Here is a 22,806-nt window from a genome sequence, read left to right as displayed (position 1 = left end):
GGAATATTGAATGCAATGTATGTTATGTATACATATTGAACGTCTTTCGCACTGCACGTAGCCAATGGTTCTAATCAGAGGTGTGGGGGAAGTAGAATAAACTAAACACAAAAAGCAGTTCCAAAGAAATTACTTTTCAATCTAGATACAAAAGTGCATAGCACCAGGCTACAGTCTACATTATAGACTGCTAGTGCGCTCACTTGGTTTAATAACCATTGCTATAGTCTACATTACAGGCTGACAATACGCTCACCAGCTTAATAACCAGGCGACAGTCTACATTATAGACTGCCAGTACACTCACCAAACTTAATAACCAGGCTACAGTCTACATTATAGACTGCCAGTGCGCTCACTCAGTTAAATAACCATTGCTACAGTCTACATTATAGATTGCCAGTACACTCACCAAAATTAATAACCAGGCTACAGTCTACATTATAGACTACCAGTACACTCACCAAAATTAATAACCAGGCTACAGTCTACATTATTAATTGCCAGTACACTCACTCCGGTTAAGAACCAGGCTACAGTCTACATTCGTGTTTTTATTTTATTTTTGTGACTTTACCGAAAGAACCAAAGAATATGCATTTCTCCAGTGGCTTCCTAATATCGGAAGGAAGAACGCTCCAGGTAGCCGCAGAAGCGCATCTGAAAGCGTGCGAATACGGCAAGTCCAGTGTGTGAGGAATGGTCGCCTAGTTCAGAGTGACCAAGAGCAGGGAATATTCAAGCTGCTTGCGAGACACGCCTTCCAAAGAGTACACATCCAATGTATCGAGGTATGCGTGTGCGCGTGAATTTACACACAGACACGTGCACACAGTTCACAGGCAGGCATTTACATACACGCAGAGACAAGCATGCAAACACACAGGCGGACAGATGTGCTTTGGTACGCACACAGGCACGTACGTACGCACATACGGACACGTGCACACAAGCACGCAGATACCCACAAGCATGCACCCAGATGCACAAAGACAAATCCCCCCTATAGCCTTGACATAATGTTGGGACAAGTGCTCTTCCTGAGCACCTATGAAGGCCAGCACGGCACACGAGGGGGTGGGTGGCCAGCACCACGACTGGCCACCTTTGTCTCCCTCGTAGTGAAATTTTTTACAATTCTAGATCTAAAGCTTTCGTGACTGCAAGGATCCATACTCTTTGGTTCTATTCGGTAAAGTCACGTAGGTAAAAAGAAATTTACACATCACCCTAGTTACTCATTTAAAGCTGAGTCGACCTAGGGGAGGCTCAGGACCGCTACAGATAAAGGTCACTGGTGTTGGCCATGAGCGGGAATCGAACCCGGGTTGCCGGGTTCGTAGCGCAGCGTGCTAACTGCTACACTACCACTCCCCTCCCAGACGCACAAAGACAAAGGTCCCCTGTATAGCCTTTACAGACTGTTGGGGCAAGTACTGTTAACGAGCACCAATGAAGGCCGGCACGGTACACGAGTGGATGGTCAACACCATATCAGGCCACCTTGGTCTTCCACGTGGCGATGTTTACCCATCACACCAGGTACTCATTTGAGGCCGAGTCGACCGAGGGCATGTCCAGGATTTGTTTCAGATAATCATCACTGGTGTAGGCCGTGAGCGGGAATGGAACTCTGTTTGCCGGGTTCTGAGTGCAGCGCGTTAACCGCGCCACCACCGCTTCCCCACCAGACACACGCACATGCATACACACAGACGTGCAGAGACACACGCACGCTCGCGCACAGGTAATTACAGTCGCATCGCACATAGCCTGTATTCAGTGCGTAGAAGCCCAGTGCCAAACCACAATATAAAAAAAGGCTTCATGGTTTTTCCCCCCTCCAGCCGTGTGTGCCAAAGCAATGCGACTGCCAAAACCCACAAGGGAGGATGAGGAGGTTAACCCCTTCTCTTTCCGCAGCGACGAACAGGCGCTATTCAGCTCAACAGCCATTTTCAATTTTGCGGCAAATATATATCTCGTACAAATTCCAACTCGAATGGCTTTTTTGGACATTCTTAAGGTGAAAAGGCAAAATGTCTCCTTGATAAAATAAGCAGAAGGCATCGCTCACCTCTGTTGACGACCCTCACTAAATGGTGGAAAATACACCTTCCCAATTACCATAAACAAGGGCCAGTATTTAAAGGGGTGACCGATGTAGACTTCCTATAAAGTGGTAGTCGTTGTTACCAACCTCAAGGAAGATGATGGGATGAATCAATCCCTAACAAGAAATGTAATTTGCAAGCTTACCCATAATTATGTATTAATTTATCTATCTATCCAGGAAAGCCACAATGAAACATCGGAGGGAGGGTCCTGCATTAGGTTTTTATTTTAAGATGTTTTCAGCCAATTAATTATTATTTATATATGTGGGAGGAAATTGGAGCACCTGGAGAAAACACAGGTGTGCGAGAAAGGCAACGCTCTATCCCCGTACTGATATAAACAGATGGCGATTAAATTTTGATTTAAAGCTTTCGTGACTGCAGTAATTCATATTCTTAGCTCTTTCGGTAAAGTCACGTTGTTTCCCTTCAACGTGACTTTACCGAAAGAGCTAAGAAGATGGCGATTAGTCTACTTGTTGTACCGCCTTCTGCTGGCGAGCCAAGATCTTGCACTTCCTCGACATAAGCGGGAAGGGACTTACGCAACATGTGTGCAGTAATCCACCAACCCTCGCTGCTGCCTCCACAGTGCTGGATCACAGGCCACGTTTCAGAGCCACCACTGCTTGGACGTGCTCAAAGATAATACAAATGTATCACACACAATAAATGATACATCAATATAAAATAACAAATGTGGACAGAATACACAAAATACATACAGAAACGTCGTACTCAGATTGTAAATGTTGTGGCTTGGCTCTCCAACACGCCGCTGTGCTGCACTAGTGACGAATTGGCACGTTCTGTTTACGTGACAACCCTTACTAGTTGGCTGTGTCGGGTGGTGGCGGGTTTTAACGACACATTTATATATTTACGCGATCTAATCCAAAAAAACCTCTAAGAATTTTCTATTTGCATATTAAATGCCGTTATTTACAATCTGCCTGGTTTTATCGACTCTACTTCATTGCTTATATTTTTTAGATCACACAACCGGGAATACACATAGCAATCATTGTCCTCCAATTGGAAGATAAATACCCAATTGCAGGCTAAGTGATAAATAACCTTCTGCCTTACAGGGACAGCTGCCACTGGGGGAGCCCTTTTAAATGTTTGAGATGAGATGTGAGATATAAAGCCCTTATCGCTCTGGTATGATATGGCGCTGTATAAAAATAAAATAACATCATTATTATACCAATAAGCAACAAAAAAACCGTAAATACAAATGCGCGCTATGGTAAGCTTTACCAGTTGTACGCTCGGAGTGCCCTCATGCCTGCTTGCAAGAATATACGTTGAGCAACATTACATAAGGGGGGGGGGAAAGAAACACTCATTACACAAACTTAAAATGCAGCATTCACACAAAAAAGCCTCTTCTTATAATTGGCAATGCCCCCCCCCCCCACCCAGAATAAGTGTGATTCTGAATCAGAATATTTATTTACACTGGAGGAATCCGATGAGCTATAAAGCTCTTTTTCACACACGTCCAACAACTAATCGACTCTATCAGGCACCGGTAAGGCCTCGCTGACGTGTCGTCAACACCCCTGCTGAGCGTTGGGTCAGCGGCGGTGGCGGAATCTGGGTGACCCTTCTCACATGTGGGGGGCATTTAGCCAGAGCCATGGTGGCAGGGGGGAGGTGGGTAGAGGAGCTTCTGCGACCTTCAGCGAGGCGTCTCGTGACGAGGGCACTCCCCCCGCTGGTGTCACCGGAAGGCGGGTGGCGGAGGGGGGGCGATGAGCACATCCATGCCCGCGATCGAGTAACGGAGTCCGACTATTTTTTTTTACCAATTGCATGCTTTAGCTGCAGTTGTGAATTGTGGAAAAAAATACACTGCGCGTATATTTCTCTCGGTCTAAGTTACGGGTTAGTGTTAGTGTGAGGATTATCTTTGCTTTGCCATCTGATGCCTTAACCCAAACCAAAAAAAATGTCCCCCTGTCTGAAAAGCCAGTGATAAAGTCCACATTACGATGGCAAAGGACAGTCCCCCTCAATACAACACTCAGTTGACTTCCCACACAGTGGTACTGAAAAATGCACGTACTTTATTTGACCAGAAATGCTTCAAAGAGTTTCAAGATTCTTATTCAGGTCGTGCATTACAATGTTTTGCTAATTTCATGAATGAGTGATATGTGGAAGGAAACCGCAGCACCTACAGAAAAAGAGTATGCATACGAGGGGATAACCCTCAAAGCTCTGCAGAGATGGATTAACTGCACTGCTGTACTGTCATCTCCTGACCACTTTCATAGGCCCAGCCTAGAATGCCAGGGAATACCAGGTTTGTCTCATTTCCAAGTACTTACCAAGCAAGATGCTGCTGAGCTTGCTGAGCCACACATACTGGAATATTTGTGAAAAGGAGCTTCATAACCTCATGGGATTCCTCTAGTCTAAATAATGATCTTGATTTTGAGCTTTGAAACTTGAATGAGGGCGATTTGATGACCCCATAGGGAACCTAGCATCTCTGACTGGGATATGCAATCCGCAAACTTTCAAATCGGCGTGACAAAATCTCCTGCCGCAGTGCGAGTATATACGTGACTGCATCTGAAGTGGCACTGGATTCACGGTTTTGGCATCACAGCTATGCAAGCCCCGAAGACGCCAGACGCGTGCGGGGCATACTAATATCTCGTCAAACATTCCATCGCAAAAAATAAATGACAGCAACACTGACCCCCCCCCCCCCCCAAAGCGTGCGTGTAAAATTTAAGTTTCATTTAATGAAACACGTATCTGGGACACTGGTTGATTTAAAATAAAGAAGCAGGAGTTTGGAATGGATGAACGGCATGCGGTGCTTCGCAGAAATGGAAATGAAGCTGCAGTGCCTGGAATTTACAGTGTAATAAAAATAAGATTCCCGTTTGTATCACGCAAGATGCCGTGCCGTTCTGGAAACCAGTGCAAAAAATAAAAATGATGACATTAACACAAGCTGAGTAGTCCAGTCCAATAAGTCAGCCTCCTACTGCTTGACACAGACAGGAAAGATTACTGAGTTTGTCCCTTAATTTTCTGTGTCCGCATACGGGGATTTTTATATTTTTAAAAGTTAAATAATAAACTGTGTGCACTAACAATGTGAAGGCTTACGCTTAAACGAAGGAATATCAAGCTCTCTTAATTAGAACACTATGTTTAATTGTAGGATGGACTGCATGACATTCCCGTTTCAAACATTAACAAAATATGGCATGCTGTGTAGATATAGTTAAATAGATTCCAATGTATGCAGGGACGGATGTGGAAAAAAAATCTTAGCAGGATATTAAAACTTTGAGCGATAAAGCAACCACAATAATGATGAATGTCGTAAAGGACAAAGCAATGCCATGACATTCGTACCCGACACACAACATGCAGGAGCTGCGCCCAAATGAACACTAGGTTGAGCAAACCGAGGGTGACTTGGTACAATTCAGCTGTCCTCACTGTCACCTCTTTTCTCATCATCCACGTGTTTCACCAGAGCTAACCCGTCTCCAGATCACCAGCTATATTCTGAGAGATAAATCACCCACCCTGTTCCAAAAAGCCCCTGACGTATTCACAGTCAAACAAAATTGGACAAGGCTGCCAGTCTATGGATATTTTTTTTCAGAGATTGTGACCAATCCACTGCTGGATGAACACCTCCTCAAACCGTGTCAGTCATAGGGGTTTGTTTGACGATATATTGCCAATGTTCACGGTCAATGGGAATTGAACTCGGGTGCCGTGTTCTGTGCAAATGCCCTGGCCATGGCACCACGACTATAATCAATGTGTATCTGACCACGTGGCCACTGTGCTGAGCATGCTCGACTTACAATCATAAAGTTAGAGAATGACTCAGCACATCATCCCTATACTGCCACTAAATTGAGTACCACTCTGGATTAAGTTAACAGTGGTACTTGTCTTCACAGAATAGGGCTCAACAGAGTAAGCAATTTCAACTGGCAGTGTTCAGTGCTACCCATGGAGGTGAACACCACCCTGTGCCCATATGAGCATTGAGCCAATCCAGTAGTGCTGTACACAGCTCTCCGATGTGTGTTTTTTTATTGTTCTTCCTGAAGTTGCGACGTCCAATGTTACGCTCCCACTAGCTCAGGAACTAGACTCCCTGAACGAGCACCCAGCACGCGGAGAGAAATGTCGTCGACACTATCACGCCGAACGATGCGCGGGTAACGCACTGACAACACGTCGGAGGGAGGGAGGGGGGGGAGCGAAGGCCAAGTCGACTCTCGCGCCATGAACAGGCGTGGATCGTTCGAAGGCAACCCCTCGGCAGGCCCCAGGCTCGCCGTCGTGGCTCACCTCTTCTGCACGAGGTAGTCCTCCAGGATGTCGAGGCAGCGCACCATCTGCGAGAAGATGAGCACCTTGTGGCCTCCCTCGCGCAGCCGGGGCAGGAGTTTGTCGATGAGCACCAGCTTGCCGGCCGCCTGCACCATGGCCTGCAGGTAGAAGTCCGGCACGTCGGCCCCGTGCGCCTCGCGGAAGTCCGACAGGATCTTCTCCTCCGCGCCTGTTTTGGGGGGGGGGGGGGGGTGGGCAAACAGTGGGCAGGCAGAAGCGGCTTGAACCGCCGACACCCTTGTTGTGGCCACTGAATGTGAGTAGATCCATTGGGCTGTGCAGAAATGGGAAACACCCCTCCCACACCCTCCACCCCTTCTGTTCCTCCTCGTTTTTGTTGACCTGCTCAATCAAGCAAGCGTGGCGTTTAGACGTCTAATTGTCTGCCTCGTTAAATGAGCATTGGCCAGGGAAATGAATCCCTGTTGGCAGCCTTAAACCAGAGGTAAACACTTCCACATTCACAAAGCGAACGCCAGTGTATTATGTACTTGACAACTGTAGGCTTTCCACAGTGATACCAATTTTTATCAAGTGCTATGTTAGGGCAGGCCGAGTCGGTGCCTGATTGGCATTTGAACTCGCCCACTTCTAATTGCGATTCGAGCACTGTGAGCATCATGTCACCCTGTCAAAATAAAGATGACCGTTTCCAAAATAAATAATTTCAGGGCACAATCCCTTTCCAATACAATGCAGACGACTGCTTCCGAGTCAAGATTGCCGATCACTGGTGACGCGGTGGGAGGACCGCCCTGCCACTCACCGTTGATGAGGTAGGGGTGGTTGCAACACTTGCGCAGCTCCATCATGGTGTTCATGAGGTTGGGCAGGTTGGCCTGGCCCGCTCCCTTGGCCAGGAAAGAGAAGTTGCGCTCCAGGATGGCACGGTAGTATTTCTTCTGGATGTTGGTGAGCTCCACCTCAATGATGGTTTCCTGCTTAGGCGCCAGGTTCTTCTCAACATCCTCCTTGAGCCGCCGGAGCATCATGGGCTTCAAAATGGCCTGAAGCTTCTGCACCTGTGCGCAGGTCGGGCAAGGCGGACGATTACAAAACAACGCGACGCAAAGCATCCCTGGAATGGCTTTGATCCTCCGAGTCAAATCAGCAGTCAGGTGTCATTCAGAAATTACAGAGAGCAGTGGGACCCTGTTTGTTCAAGGATGGCCGGGATAGAGATGTCCGCGTACGTTCTTCTGAAAACCCTTCACGTGGCATTTCTTTATTGAGACAACAGGAGATACGCTCTCGCTCAGATGCAGCTGTGAGCTTCGTGTTTGTGGAATAAGAATAAAACCAATGTTTCAATTGTCAGAGTCTCAGAATTTAGGCAGAATTTCTTAAGGCAAATATAAAGGTGATGTGTTTTTTCTTCTTCTTGGGGAGTCATCGGTGACCAGGCTAAGAAAATCAGATGATTTCACTTGAGAATCCAGATTAATTGTCGGAGGCCGAAACCCATATCCCCTTGGTCTGACCTCTTAGCCACCGGACACCTGATAAAATTACGTGCCAAGATAACGACACATTTATATATTTACGCGATCTAACCCAAAAAAATCTCTATAATGGATGATATTGGTCGCGAAAGCCTACGTGTTAAAAAGACAAGTGGATAAAATTGTGCGTGCAAGAAAGAAAACATTTGTGGATTTGAATCTTTTGTACGTCATTGCTTCAAGTTAACCCTGCAGCCAAGGAAGGCACTACATTTAAAAATGATATTCGTCAATCAAATAATGATGCCACATTCTAGCAATTCATTGACTAGCTATGGGACTGTTTCAGAGAGTTTGTACATTTTTTATTTATTTTTTATTGTTTTGTTAAACATTTGAATTCACTATTTTACTATCCCTACTTAAGTACCTTGAAAGTGAAAACTCAGGACTCAATGGGCTCTGATGTGAGTATAAAGGTCACCCATCTAATGTCCATAAACCAAGGTAATTGGACATAATCTGAGCAGAATGCACCAACAACCATGAATGCATCCGAACAATAGACAAAGTCAAATATCCCCGAATAGGCTTGAAAGACTGAAGGCGCAAGTAATCATTTGAGGCTGAGAAAACCTAGGGGAGGCCCAGGACTGGTTCAGATAATCGTCACTGGTGTTATCCGAGAGTGGGAATTGGACTCGGGTCGCCGTGTTCGTCGTGCAGTGCGCTAACCGCTCCACTATCCCTCCCCATATCCTAACAATAACCACAACTGTCACCAACAGCATCATTTCCAACACCAGTACTACTGTCACTGTTCAAACATTATCACACTCACAAACCCAGTCATCACCACTAATACAATCTTTACTATCACTTATGTACACCATCTCACGATCATCACTCATAACTGAAATGATTATACTTGACTGCTTTAGATAACACAAATACAAATTGCAACACAATCTTTAATAACACTGCTCCAAAATATATAACGAGCCATGTTTCAGGCAATGGCCCTTCTTCATAGGACACTAGCAAGTGTACCCGTTCTTCGCACGGAAATTCATAGTTTAGTCCATCACAGATGTGACGTCACCGCTCACTGGCCGTGCAATATATTATATTCATTATTGCGCCCCGCCCCCCCCCCCCCCCCAAAATACAAAAGTATATTTTTATAATTTTTGCATTATGTACAATTTGGAAGCTACTCACATGCCAAATTTCAAGTTTGTTGCATGTCGGGAATTATGCTAAACATTTCGAAGACACACATTCACAAATTTCACTTTTATATATGTAGATTAATTTCAGTTGAGTTTCAGTTTGTTTTCAGTTGACTTATTTTGGCTCACAGGGCTATACCATTCGGTAATTGACCCAGAGCGTGGCTGCTTGTGACATAAAACACGCACATACTTCAGTACGGAAATGCATGATCACTGCAGGCAAAGGTTGCACTTTAATCCTGAGCCATGCTGTTCCCAATCCTGGGTTGACTGGTTATTTTTTTTTATCAACTCCACTGTCAAAGCTACACGTGGAGTGCTGCATCTTGTATCAAACTCTCAATAGAAGAGCTGAAATGCAGAGTGCTGGAGATATAAAATGCAGAGTGACTCAATAGAAGAGCTGAAATTTAGTGTTGCAGGTACAAGATTTCAGTTTTCAGTTTATTTATTTTGGTATAGCCCTGTGAGCCATTCAGCTCTTGAATCGGGTGCAACCACAAAAAAAAAAGAAAACATCTTAAAGTGACTATGTGACTGTGCAAACAGAAAATCCATGAAAAAACAGCAAAATATTCCTGAAAAAAGCACTGTACACCAACGCTGTGTGCAAAAAATCCCAGTGGGATGCAAATCAACCAACAACAACAAAACCACAAGAAAACTTAGATTAAGGCCATCAGTCTAACTCCATACTACAACAAAACAAACATGTCAAAACCAAAAAACTTTTCGAAATCACCAAAAAATAAAGCAATAACTGCAAAGTAACAGTGATCACAGGGACTGTGACCGAATTTTTACAATAAACTACATAAATAACATGCAACACCAAATCCGAGAGCCATAGCCGGCTGCATGAGTTACTCCACAACAACAGAAGCATCAGTCGGAGTATCAAATTTTTCAATGCACCTTTAAGATCGGCACGCTAAATCAAAATACAGATAATACTTTGCAGCGTCATCTGGAGCGAAACATTTTATTTTATTTTACGCCAATGAATAGCAGTGGCAGCTAGGGGTGTATAACTCCTCTAGAGCAGTTTTGAGAGAAGATCTCATTGGTAGCGATTCAAGTTGCAGTTTATTGGCAATAGCATTCCAGACCCTGGGGGCATCAATAGCAAAGACCCTTCCCTCCAGTTTTTGTACGGCAATAGGGAATGTGTAGCTGGTAAATGAGTGAAGACCTGAGGTCAAATTTGTTCTTTGAAACAGAGAGGAGATCCAGCAGGTAGTCTGTAGATTATTTTGTAAGTTCATCGTGATTAAATAAGATCTGGTGCACAAACCGTCGAACATTAAGAGATGTTAAGTTTGACCCAATGTAGAGATCACAGTGGTGAGTCCTATATGGGCAGTTCAATGTAAATCTTAAGGCCGAGTGATAGATGGAATCAAGCTTCTTAAGTACAATACTTGGGGCTGATTTATACACGATGTCATAGTAGTCAAGTAGAGGCAGTATGGTAGCTTGTATCAATTCCAAACGGAAGATTGGGGGGAAGCAGTGCTTGTGTCGATACAGAAAACCAATTTTTATTTTTGTCTTTTTACCAATATAATCAATGTGATCTTCAAAATTCAGTTTTGAATCCAGGATGACCCCAAGATACTTATAGATCTTGACTTGCTCTATTTGATAATTATTTAAGGAATGTAATTGGGGAAAAATAACTTCCTGCTTTAGTCCTGGTGAGAAGCATAGCACCTTGGTTTTGGAGGTATTCAGGACTAGTTTAAGAGCAACTAGCTGATGTTGTAGTTTGTTGAAATCACCCTGTAGCTTAGCAATCACGTCATCCGGAGAGCGGCCAGCAGTAATCAGTATCGTGTCATCTGCAAAAAGATTTACCCTGGAATGATCCAGGTCAGTGCCCAAGTCATTGACATAAAGAGAGAACGAAAGGGGGCCGAGGATGGAACCCTGTGGAACCCCTTTTGTTATCTTAACACTGTTTGGCCTCCAACCATCTGTGAATACAGTTTGGGTGCGAGAAAAGAGGTAATTTTGTAACCATTTTACTGCGTTTTCGGAAAAACCGAGGCAACTTACTTTACTAAGCAGGGTGTTGTGGTCTACTGTATCAAAAGCTTTGGAAAGGTCTAGAAAAAGACAGGCACAGTACTGCCTATTATCAAGGCTACTGTAAATGTGATTCAGAGAGTCTAAAGCAGCAGATGTGGTGCTGTATTTTTTTCAGAACCCAGATTGTTTTAGATGTAGTAGATTGTTGGTGGACAGGAAACTGCTAATTTGGTAGGTCAATAATTTTTCAAAAATTTTCATCAACGGGGACAAAAATGAGATAGGTCGGTAGTTATTTGGATCATCTTTAGGGCCCCCTTTGTGAAGTGGACGGACGTAGGAATGTTTTCATTCTAGAGGAACTGATGCTTCTTTGATGGACAGGTTGAAAATATGGGCTATAGGTTTGTATATTAGGTGACCAACAGTTAGTAGAGCAAAGACGGGAATACTATCTGCTCCGGTAGAGGAGGACCCTTTGAGGTAGGACAGTTGTTTCAGAACATTACTTTCGTGGATTGGCTGGAAACTAAATTCGTTTAATGTTTGGACAGGGGTGTAGGAATTTGCATGAGCAGGGGTGACTCCCAATACATTATCAAAAAGATTACCAGCTTCAAAAAAATGAAGGTTAAAATTGTCAACTATTTTTTTGGAATATGAAAAATATTTCCCATTTCGGTTAAGCTCAGCGGGCAGATTGTCTGTTTTGGATGCCTTTTCGATACATTTGGTTGTTAATAAAGTGTGTTTATGCACCACTGCCAATGCAGAATAACTAAGTAATGTATATATTTAATGGGTTACTATATCAAAATATATTATTTTATTTAGCTCTTTTGTGAAATTCCCTTTTTACCATCTACAAAGACTTACCATAATGGTATTTGCTATTCAAAACCGTTGAGAAAGAATGCAACAGCTACACTGAGATTGGATTTAAATACTTTTCAGAAGGCAAGTCAGACAAAGAGACATGAACATTTAATTTTGTAAATAAAACCATGAAACAAAATAATATGCTGATATTAATTATAACAATCAAAGGAAAATATTTAATCACTTAATAGAGACGGCTGCAAAGTTGGGCTCTATAGAAAAATAACAAAAAAATATCTGAATTCATAAGTTTGCTTGACAAAAGGAAATAAAAGTTGAAGGGACACAACTATGAAACCCTACAGAGTGTGAAATAAAGAGGTGAAAGAGCGGAATAGGGTGCTTTTGGAAAATTACATCTGACATACGAATGTTTCACCGCAGTGCATATTACCTGCCATGACATACATGGACTCTGACATAGAACATGAAACTATAGCTGAGAAGTATGCAGACGCACAAAAAGATTAATGTTGGAAATTACAATGAGAACACATGGAACCATATGAGAATTGCGAGACTTCACCATTCACCGTTCAGGGTGGGAAAAAAATTTACGCCTTCACTTTTACAAAATACTTTTTAGAAAAATATATTCGCTGTGAACATCCTTGACGTGACATGTTTAATTTTACTTTCATGAATATATTTTAGGTTCACGTGTCCAACCTTCAAATAAATTATCTATTCAATTTGGATATTGCTTAAACGCACATGATATTGCTGTCAAATTGATATTATTAACAAAGCCGGTTGTGATGCTGACGGAGTTGAAGCTTCATTGCCAGGGTACGGAGTGAAAACGTCGGAAGATGATGCGTCGGGAGTCCTAACTCGACCGGATAATGAATGGCTACGATCTATGCACTGCACCCAGCTCGGATAACGTCTCATGCAGAGCACCATCATTACAAGTCCCAGCATGGCCACTGAGGCACGCACATCCTGAACCCAACATCACCGACATGGGAATATTGTTTGGGCAACAAATAGCAATGTTGGCTCATCAGTCAAGCGTGCGGCACCGAGGTGGCCGCTATAGGTCAACAGAATGCACATCAGCAGCCGTGCCCAGCAGCATGCGCTCACCCGGGGTAAAGACGGATGACATTAGCATGCTTAGGTTGCATTGTGCTCCCTGCTCTTGCCTGTTGCCGATTAGTATTGCCCAGCTGTCATTAAATGGATGTCCGAGCTGCCGAGTGAGTCATACGCAGAATGCCAATGACGGCATTTAACCATTACGATGCGACGAGCAATATTTGCGCTTAGTCCAACGTCCAATTAGCTACCCATTTAGTGTTGCTGTAACTGCTTATGCCTATGTGTGTAACTCTGATGCAGAAATATAAGGACACACCAACAACTGCTAAAGCTTTTAGATCAATCTTAGTTGCCTGGGAGCACTTTGTCCAAGACCGATGGCTTTTCTCATCAATCTTACCACCAAACGCAAGAAGACTCTTTTCACCAATAACTTTGCGAGATATTTGGTGTCTCATTAAGAAATTATTTTCAGCAAATAATCTGATATCACCAAATGATCCGCGCCCATTCGGTTAGTATTTTGGTATCACACTGCATAACCTATGAGCCAGGATGGGATTCAAACTTGTAAACCCCAAGTCACGTGACAAACACTCACAAACAGGTGCACCCAGCTGCCTATTGATGAGCCTTTTCTGTCCCCGAGTTCTGCAAGACAAATATCTCGCTCCGAGTCTCAAGGCACTCGTGCAGGAGCGCGTGTTTTGGGACATTCGGCCAATTCCTCAACCTGTCCTCCTGACGTGGCGTTACCTGCTCCTCCGACTTGAGCTGCCCAAACTCCTGCAGGAAGGAGGACTCGGAGGGGAAGCGCGCCGGCTCAAGGAAGTTGAGGAGGCTGAAGAGCTCCTCCACTGTGTTCTGCAGCGGCGTCCCCGTCAGCAGCACCTTGTGCTCCTGGCGACAGCGCGCGGCCACAGACACCAACGCACTTCAACGGGCGCCCTTCCATCCACAGCATCCTATACTTGCCTTAAGAGATTTGTACCGAGGCTGCGCGTCTTAGGCTGTCCCGCGCGAGGTTCAAGCTTTGATGATGACGAGAGAGCCTTTATGGTTGCCGTGAAGCGTGCCATCGCAGCACCCCCCGTGACTACACCGCAGCTAGCTCTCCCATACGTAAAGACAATAGCAAAGCGGTGACCTCAGTGCTATGACCGAGTGCCTGACTATGACTGGGACAGTGACACGGTCAAGCTGCTGCTCGACCGTGCTAGACCGAAACAGTAGCGCGTTTGCCACTTGTTCCAGAGGTTCACTGTTCGAATGCAGCGGCCGCCCTGATTAATATTGTGGGTTTATTTACAGCAGCAAATCCTCACCATCTGCTTCACAGTGGACGTGAAACATCACGTGACGTCATCGGCAAGAGTGGGCCATTGTGTGCCGACGTCACGGTCCAAATTTGAAGAAATGACCCGCAAATTACTCAACGGAGATATACACAGCAATCATCGGGATACACACAGCAATCACTACCGCCAACATACATGATAGAACCCTCCTGAAAAAGAGACCCAGCGAGGATTTTCGTGGTAAGTAATGATTAAAATAAGTAAATGAAGTCATGTTTCCCCCTCATTAGCGAAGCGCCAGTCTTGTGTCAGGCAGCCTGAGACTCAAACTATTTGTTGTTTTGGTTGCACCTTACTCTGATTGGGTGGCAGCCCCTTGAAATGTAATGCCTCCTCTACCAGTTGGGTCTGGGTAATGATTATGGTGTTATAGCATTTCACAATGTTAAGGTCAAAGCATCTGAACAGTGGGGGGGTGGGCACGCTGATCTTAATTGGTGGCGTTCAGCCAGCAGCACAGATTCCACCGTCTCTCCGTACAACAGCCACTGCGGACCTCTCGCCAACTGCTACTCACGTTTACAACACTGCAGAGCGGTTGGGCTCATGCACATTTTACCGAGATGACAACCCACGAGTCAAGCGCTCTACCCACGATATAATGGTCTTTTTAAAAGTTAAATTTCACAGTTAGACTGCGGCACGCCGGGTATTCTCCGAAGACATTACAACAGGGCGGTTGTGGGAATTTAACCGTAAGCTGGCAAAAGAGGCACCGTCCACGAGGCTATCCAGCACCTTTATTTGTGTTGAGCAATTTAGAGAAATGGGAGCTTTTAGCACTACACTGAAAACGTATTTTCATAGAAGCCGCAAATCACAGATTAACTCTTATTACAGTCAGACCATACACACATTGGGATTGATTGCAGCGAAGTGAATCTCCGGTACATACGCTGGGGTTTATACCGGCAGAGGTGGGCAGCGGCGACATACGGAAAGAACGTTAACTTGAAAGATGTTCGTTTGCGTTCAAAATCATAGTACTATATATATAAATGACGATAAGATAAGCACCACACAACAGCATTAAAGCATTAGAAGTGCATGAAAAAGCTTAAAGATATTCAGCTATAATCCATAATTTACTATTTTCAGTGTTTTCAGGGAAACACTGAAAAATCATTGATCATTAGTTCTGTAGGTACACAAAATGAAAGTGTGGAGACCCATCAACTATTCCCCATCGCATTTGGCCAGTTTGCAAGTTTGATGAGAATATTGAGTAACAATTCACATCCCTCCGAAATATGATTGGCATGATTTAGAGTGGTGATTCAATTCAAGAATCGAATGGACTGTCTCGTTTGTACAGATTTGTCTAGTCCATTCAGAAATATCTAACATGAGCACATAATTTGTACATAATTTGCATAAAAGTGTTTATAACAGATTCTACACAAGCAATTCCAAGCATGTATCGCAAGAAGAATCGATACATTTTATATGCTGAAAAAATGTCCTTCAGAATACATTTAAACAAAAATAACCAACCCGTAGAGATTTGAGCCCTGTGTGCTGGGCTAACCTTCATCTTTTGAGTCTCTCTCTCATGCATGCCTGGCATTTGCTGCTGCCCCTATTTAGGTCACAAACACTGGGTTCCAGCCAATGCAGCCGATTGATATTTTCAAGTCAAACATGGTGCATAACATCTATACCATGCGACGATGTCGCGTAAAGGCTCAGCCCCTCTGCTCACCGGAATGAGTTAACCAGCAGCCCTGGCGTTCTTTTAACCACTAGGAAGTGTCACGGCCACGCTCGAGTAAACAAGGTTCTGGCGTTGTCAGTATGTGCCGCGACCGGCGTCTGGGGACGCCGGCGAAATCCCTTTACCGCGTCATGGCAATGAGTGCGACATTTCGCAAGGGCATCACGCCGCACCTGTCTCCGGGTGCTTAAAAGGTGGCTAGCCATCTTAACAGATATTGCCGAGCCTGATCGTCTGATCCTGTATAGACACGTTAACATACAATATAGAAGCCACTTGAAGTTGTGAGCACTGAATGTAGTCCTATCTGCCATGAGCTGTTCACTTCCATTCCAGGAATAAGTTAATCAGAGAACAATATTCCCCATTTTCAGATTCATACAGAATATACTAAAATCCAGCCTATAAAAAAAGTTTGGATCAATAGGAGAAATTACATGACAGGAAGTGATGTCACTTCCATGACATCATGCCCAAATATTTCACGATAAATGTGTAGTGATGTGGAATCGGGTGACTTCACTTTTGTTAGCAAGAAGAAGCCTAACAGTTTAAAACTTCATGGAAATTATCTGCAAATTGGAAAAAAAATTCAAGAATTGTCCTTGAAAAAAATGTCTTGCTAAACTTATTCATACTTTCCATTTAATCTGGCAGGTAGCACTGTAACCGCCGACTGCCCGACTCACAATAAAACGTATCAGAGTTCAAACCCTGACAGAGCACTGAAACAGTCCATCATTCCCCCAGGGGGATTCAAATGTGCGTATCCCACAAAATTGTTGGGAGTCCACCATTGACCCAAGAATACCACTGGAAATGAGCGTGTTGTATATGTAGATATTTGTGTTGTATATGTTTTTTAATATTATGAACAAGGGCCAATGCTTGCAACATCGCCAAATATATATTTTAATTTTTAAGGTAGTTTATTGACGAATGTGTTTTGTTTAAAATTCACTTGTAATCAAAAACTACTCTGATGGTTAAGCTTTCCCCTGCACGATGACCCCCAATTTCAGAGAATCGTGGGGAGAGTTACAGTGAGGAAAACAAGTATTTGACCCCCTGCTGATTTTGTACGTTTGCTTGCCCACTGGCAAAGAAATGATCAGTCTATAATTTTAATGGTAGGTTTATTTGGACAAATAAATTTATAACATTTTTGACATGCGTTTTTCAGGATTTTTTTGTTATTCTGTCTCTCACTGTTCAAATAAACCTACCATTAAAATTATAGACTGATCATTTCTTTGTCAGTGGGCAAACGTACAAAATCAGCAGGGGATCAAATACTTTTTTCCCTCACTGTATGTGGCCAGGGCAGGCACTTCATGCATTGTCTGCACGACGGTACCCATGTCCATATTTAATTATTAATTGAATTGTTAATATAATGAATTCTAATAATAATGTGGGTGCAGACACCAACATATGACCTTTGACGCTGGACATGGTCATGGATCAAACACTACATCTAATTTCAATATATTCGACAAGTATCTGATCTGATTCTTAAGCACAGCTTTAATCTATTGTAATGGTGTGAAAAAAATGTATGAAAACATATCCTACTCGTCAAATATGACTATATGGAAAGTATCTTTGATAAGGATTTTCACCCTCTGATTTTGATTTCCACTCTTCTTTGGATTTCTGCAGAATGCATTATTCCTTTGGGTCACCCAGCTGTTCTGTCTCCTTTAATAACGAGCAACAAATGTGCCTCTTGCTTCTGACTTACGCTGCCGCATGTGTGTGTGTGTGCGTGTTAACCACTACTGGAGTTCAGCCAGTCATCACATTTTGAGAAACTTGGCCATGACCGACCAGAGAAAATTTTCCAGTCCAAAGTGAGATCCCCATTACTCATGTGATGTGTGACGTCTACCTCTGATAATCTGCACACTGTTTGTGTTACGCCGGTAAATTCTCTGCCCCCTTTTGTTTCACAATCCACTAACGGAAAACAAGTGCTCAAACGGAGCAATGCAACTTGTTTTCAAGTCTTGTTGTGCCTAGAATGCATGAGTATTTGGGTATTACACCAACCATAAGGGCTGTAAGATGATACCTATCATTTTAAATGAGTGGCCAGAGACAATGGTGGATAAAGAAACCCACCTAAGGCTTTTAACGACTTCACCAAGAATCACTCAGCTTTTCTGGGCTCGTGGTTTTACCCTATGAGTGTCTGCATTACACCGTGTTAAGCAAGAGATGAATCTTGATATTTTACACCAATCCTACATTTAATGCCAACTGCATGTAAGGTTGGCATGCTAACAGGCGACTTGATTCATTAATGTTAAACTGCTAGTGAAAGGGAAAAGAAAGTGATTCCCACATTGTATATAGTCACACTGTGTACTAAGTTGCAGTCAAAGTATGAATAAGTGGGTGAGTGTATATGAGCCCATGTGTGTGTTGTGGGAAACAGTGAGAAGTGGTCGTGTAGTGGTTTGCACGCTGCGCAACAAACCCGGTGACCAGAATTCGATTGCTGCTCACGGCCAACATCGGTGACGATTTATTTCAACTGGATCCTGCCTCAGCCTCAAATGAGTATCTGGTGCGATGTGCAAACATCGCCACTGGGGAGATAAAGGGGGCTGGGCGTGGTACTGGCCACCCACCCCTTCGTGTGGCGTGTCGGACTTCATAGGTGCTCATTAACAGCACTTGCCCCAACGGCCTTTTAAGGCTGTACGGGGAATTTGTCTTTATTTTTGTGGAAAACACTGGCACAAAAGTAATCAGACCGCACCATAAACTCAGTGACCTAGATTGAATTCCTGGCAATGGCGAAAAACAGTGGCATCTAAACCAGTCCTTGGCTGATTAAACAAGTACTTGTGTGATGTGTACACATGAGCAAATGGAGAGACACAGGTAATTGGTTGTGGTGACAGCCACACCACTGCCTCAATTTGCCAATTTTGCCTTTACAACTGTTCACTGAAATGCACTTTCATCAAGTCTGTTTGTCTGTCTGCATGTGGAGGATCTTTGTCTTCTGTGTGCGTGTGTGTGGGTTGGCGAGTGGGTGTGTACGTGCTTGTGCGTGTGCACAGCCTGCTTGAGAATTTTAGGAATTTAATGGCAGAGGCGGATGAGCAAGGATGCTTTCTCATCTCCACCCCATAGAGCTCCAGCAAGTGCATTAATAAAACCCGACGTGTTATTACACGTGTGCTGTGCTACAACCAACATGCAAGTTCTGCATTATTACTTCTCTACAAATGTTGCAAGTGCAATGGATTCAATATTTGTACAAAAACATGCACTGTCACATTTGGGGGGGCTATGAGCATGCACAGATTTTAAATGTGAATTAGCAACATATCTGCTGGGACCTCAGTCGAATGGGTAATTTATACTGGATAATAAAGTAATAAAAAGAGACAAAGATTCCCCGTATAGCCTTAACAGACTGTTGGCTGGGTGGCCAGCACCATGCCTGGCGACCTTTGTCTCCACAGTGGCGATGTTTGCACATGCCTACACATCACACCAAGTACTCATTTGAGGACCATTTTAGAAAAATTGTTACCACTGTTGGCCGTGAGCAACAATCGAATTCGGGTCGCCGGGTACATAGTGCAGTGCCACCGCACGCAGATGCACAAACACACTGTGAAGTTAACATCGTTTCTAAATGCAACACAGGCGATCAGCATTTGTTATAGCTTAAACACGACGTTGCATTACTTCCGTAAAAAAAATACATTGTGGTATGATTGTTGTCTTCTTATTTCACTGGCCTGTGCTGCAATTGAATTATTCCACATCCATGAGTGTTTACCTCGATTTCAACTGCCTGGTTGATTCACCGACAGCATGGTGTATGTTCAATAGACCTCTGACAAATATATGCACGAAAATAATCCTAAAGAGCAGCGAGAACTCACGAAAGAGCACACAACATAGAGCGAGCTGTGCGTTGCCTTCTTGATAAAAAGATACCAAGCGACCCCAGCGGAAACAAGTTAAGTAAAACCGTTGAAAAAAGCTTCACTTCTCTCAAATGTAGCATTCAAGTGGAAAGCAATCTATTTCAAAAGTAACACTGGCACAGCAGTAGCCCAACACCACAGAAGGACACATCCAAAGCTAGTTCCTGGTAGATGTCGATTTTGTTTTTTCATTTTACGTGTACTTTTGCGTGTTGTGATGTTAATTTGCTGGGTACAGACAAAATGTCCAGGACTTTTACGGGAGCTATTACACGAGCAACAGCAATGGGCAAGGCAACTGTGGCGATGCTTGTCGATCGATTAGCCGTGCGTCACCCAGATAAGCAGAGAGAGATACACATTTAATACTCACCTGCAGCTGGCTAAAATCGGTCCAAAAATACACCCGGATAATGCAGACATGAACTTTGACGATGGACCTTACTGCAGCTCTTAATGACATAGTATTACAAAATAACCTGGTGCATGTACATGGCCCCGTGATGCAATTATCAAGCTGGCACTTGCACACAAGAGTTGATTTCACCATTTCATTCACACAGCAGACAATCATCTTGGGGCATGTTCTCTCTTTTGCCTGCCACTGCATCATGGGATATTTTCTTGCGCGGATTCCCAGCCAAGCCCATTTATTTTTTTCCTAACAGTCAATATGAGGTCTCTGACCCGGACATGTTCATCGATCCACGTGGTGCTCTTTTTGTCTCTCAGCCTAATTCCAAGCGTGCATCTCGCCACACTTCATTGCACAATTTTGCTTGCTTTTGATCCATTTTCTTTTTAATTTTGATGTTAATTATCCATGTCATAGCAAACTCTGGACTAATTTCGACAAGCAGTGTCCCAAGAGCGAGAGCTCGGATTGCTTGAATCAATGCTGGTGAACTGCAAGATCGGCAGTTGGCCAGCATTGAGTGAAGACAAAAAAAAAAGACAGTCAAGAGTTTGCATGCCTTGAACCAATACAACCAGCTTCTTCAGGCAAATTGCCTGTTGATGCTGGTTGTAATCACCAGTGAAACGTCGCAGTCAAATTGTAAGTGTTGTGGGTTTACTCTCCAACACACCGGTGTGCTGAAGTAGTAACTAATTGGCACGTTGTGTTTAAGTGACAAACCTTACTAATTTACTGTGTCGGTTGTTGGTGGGTTAATGACGAATTTTTACTGATGCCATCTAACAAGAAAAAAAAACCCGCTTTATTATGAGCCCTATGACAACCTGTGTGTACACGGTGGCCACCTGTGTGTACACGGTGGCCACCTGTGTGTACACGGTGGCCACCTGTGTGTACACGGTGGCCACCTGTGTGTACACGGTGATCACATGTATGTACACAATGGCCACCTGTGTGTATACGGTGATCACCTGTGTGTATACGGTGATTACCTGTGTGTACACGGTGGCCACCTGTGTGTACACGGTGGCCACCTGTGTGTATACGGTGGCCACCTGTGTGTACACGGTGGCCACCTGTGTGTATACGGTGATCACATGTATGTACACAATGGCCACCTGTGTGTACACGGTGGCCACCTGGGTGTACACGGTGGCCACCTGTGTGTACACGATGATCACATGTATGTACACACAGGTGGCCACCTGTGTGTATACGGTGATCACATGTATGTGCACGGTGATCACATGTATGTGCACGGTGGCCGCCTGTGTGTGCACGGTGGCCGCCTGTGTGTACAGAGTTCGAATAATCTGATCACAAACAAATTAACTTGAAACCAGGCTTAAGCTTCCTTCCTGCAACACAAGCCTCAAACCCACGTGGTACCGTGAACTCGAAATGAAAAAGGTTCCCCCTGAATTTCCGGCTATAGCTTTCTCTGTGTTGTGTGCTACTGGCTGAGCCAGCGTACCAGGGCCATGAGCTTGAGTCCCTCGAGCAGCTTGCAGTTGCGGTTCTTGAGCCGGTGAGCCTCATCGATGATGACGCAGCGCCACTCGATGCTGCGCAGCTCTGGGCAGTCGGTAAGGATCATCTCGAAGGTCGTGATGACGGCGTCAAACCGGTATGCGCCAGGCGTGATGTAGCCCTGTGTCGCCGCGGCGAGCACGCACACGCAAACGCACGCGAGAGACAGCGACAAAGACGACCGTGAGTCCAGGTCACAGTGTTTTCCCTGCTCAAATGACCAATGGGATGGAAATCGTCTTGGCAGTGAAAATTCCACATTTCAATAGCAGGGGCCAGTTTATTTGTATGTGTAGTGGCCTTATATTGACGTTGGAGACTGTTCACTTGAGGCAACACGTATTTATTACAGACGCTTCAATCACAGTGGCGAATCTGATACTTGAAGAGGTACAGGCCTCTTCACCCGTACTCTACAGAGGGAACGTTCCCCGAGCTTTAGCCCACGCTAGCTCCCTGGTTCCCTCTATCCTGGTCCTCTCTCAGGAGGCTGTCTGACCTGGCCCAGCTTCGGCGCAGGTCCCGATCACCAGCCACACGAGTCCGGCTCTCAGAAGGACATCGGCCCTCGTGGCTCTGGTGTCGCACCCTGGCTTGCTTTGCCCGGCCCTCAAAAGGACAGCGGGCCAAAGGAGTTCCAGGGTCTAGCGAGTCGATCTTCTTCACTGGCTCTTCATCTTGCTTGAGTCGAAC

General features: G+C 44.4%; 1 protein-coding gene across 14 annotated transcripts in view; it reads right to left on the bottom strand.

Annotated features, from left to right (window-relative positions):
* The window catches only part of LOC116944118 (chromodomain-helicase-DNA-binding protein 9-like), a 171,174-nt gene that overhangs the window by 45,233 nt on the left and 103,135 nt on the right, over nucleotides 1-22,806 (bottom strand). For all 14 annotated transcript variants that reach the window (XM_076068299.1, XM_076068305.1, XM_076068309.1 and 11 more), the window contains 4 exons: nucleotides 22,058-22,234; nucleotides 13,894-14,037; nucleotides 7,273-7,528; nucleotides 6,465-6,675 (listed from right to left, as the gene is read on the bottom strand). In XM_076068299.1, the coding sequence (XP_075924414.1) occupies nucleotides 6,465-6,675; nucleotides 7,273-7,528; nucleotides 13,894-14,037; nucleotides 22,058-22,234 (788 nt within the window). The remainder of the gene's footprint in view (nucleotides 1-6,464; nucleotides 6,676-7,272; nucleotides 7,529-13,893; nucleotides 14,038-22,057; nucleotides 22,235-22,806) is intronic.

This window comes from Petromyzon marinus, chromosome 20 (assembly GCF_048934315.1).
Source record: "Petromyzon marinus isolate PM22_M1 ecotype Great Lakes invasive population chromosome 20, UKy_Petmar_22M1.pri1.0, whole genome shotgun sequence".
In the NCBI taxonomy this organism is placed as follows: Eukaryota; Metazoa; Chordata; class Hyperoartia; order Petromyzontiformes; family Petromyzontidae; genus Petromyzon; species Petromyzon marinus.
Note: the sequence above shows the minus strand (reverse complement) of the source record. Positions and strands in the feature narration are given on the sequence as shown.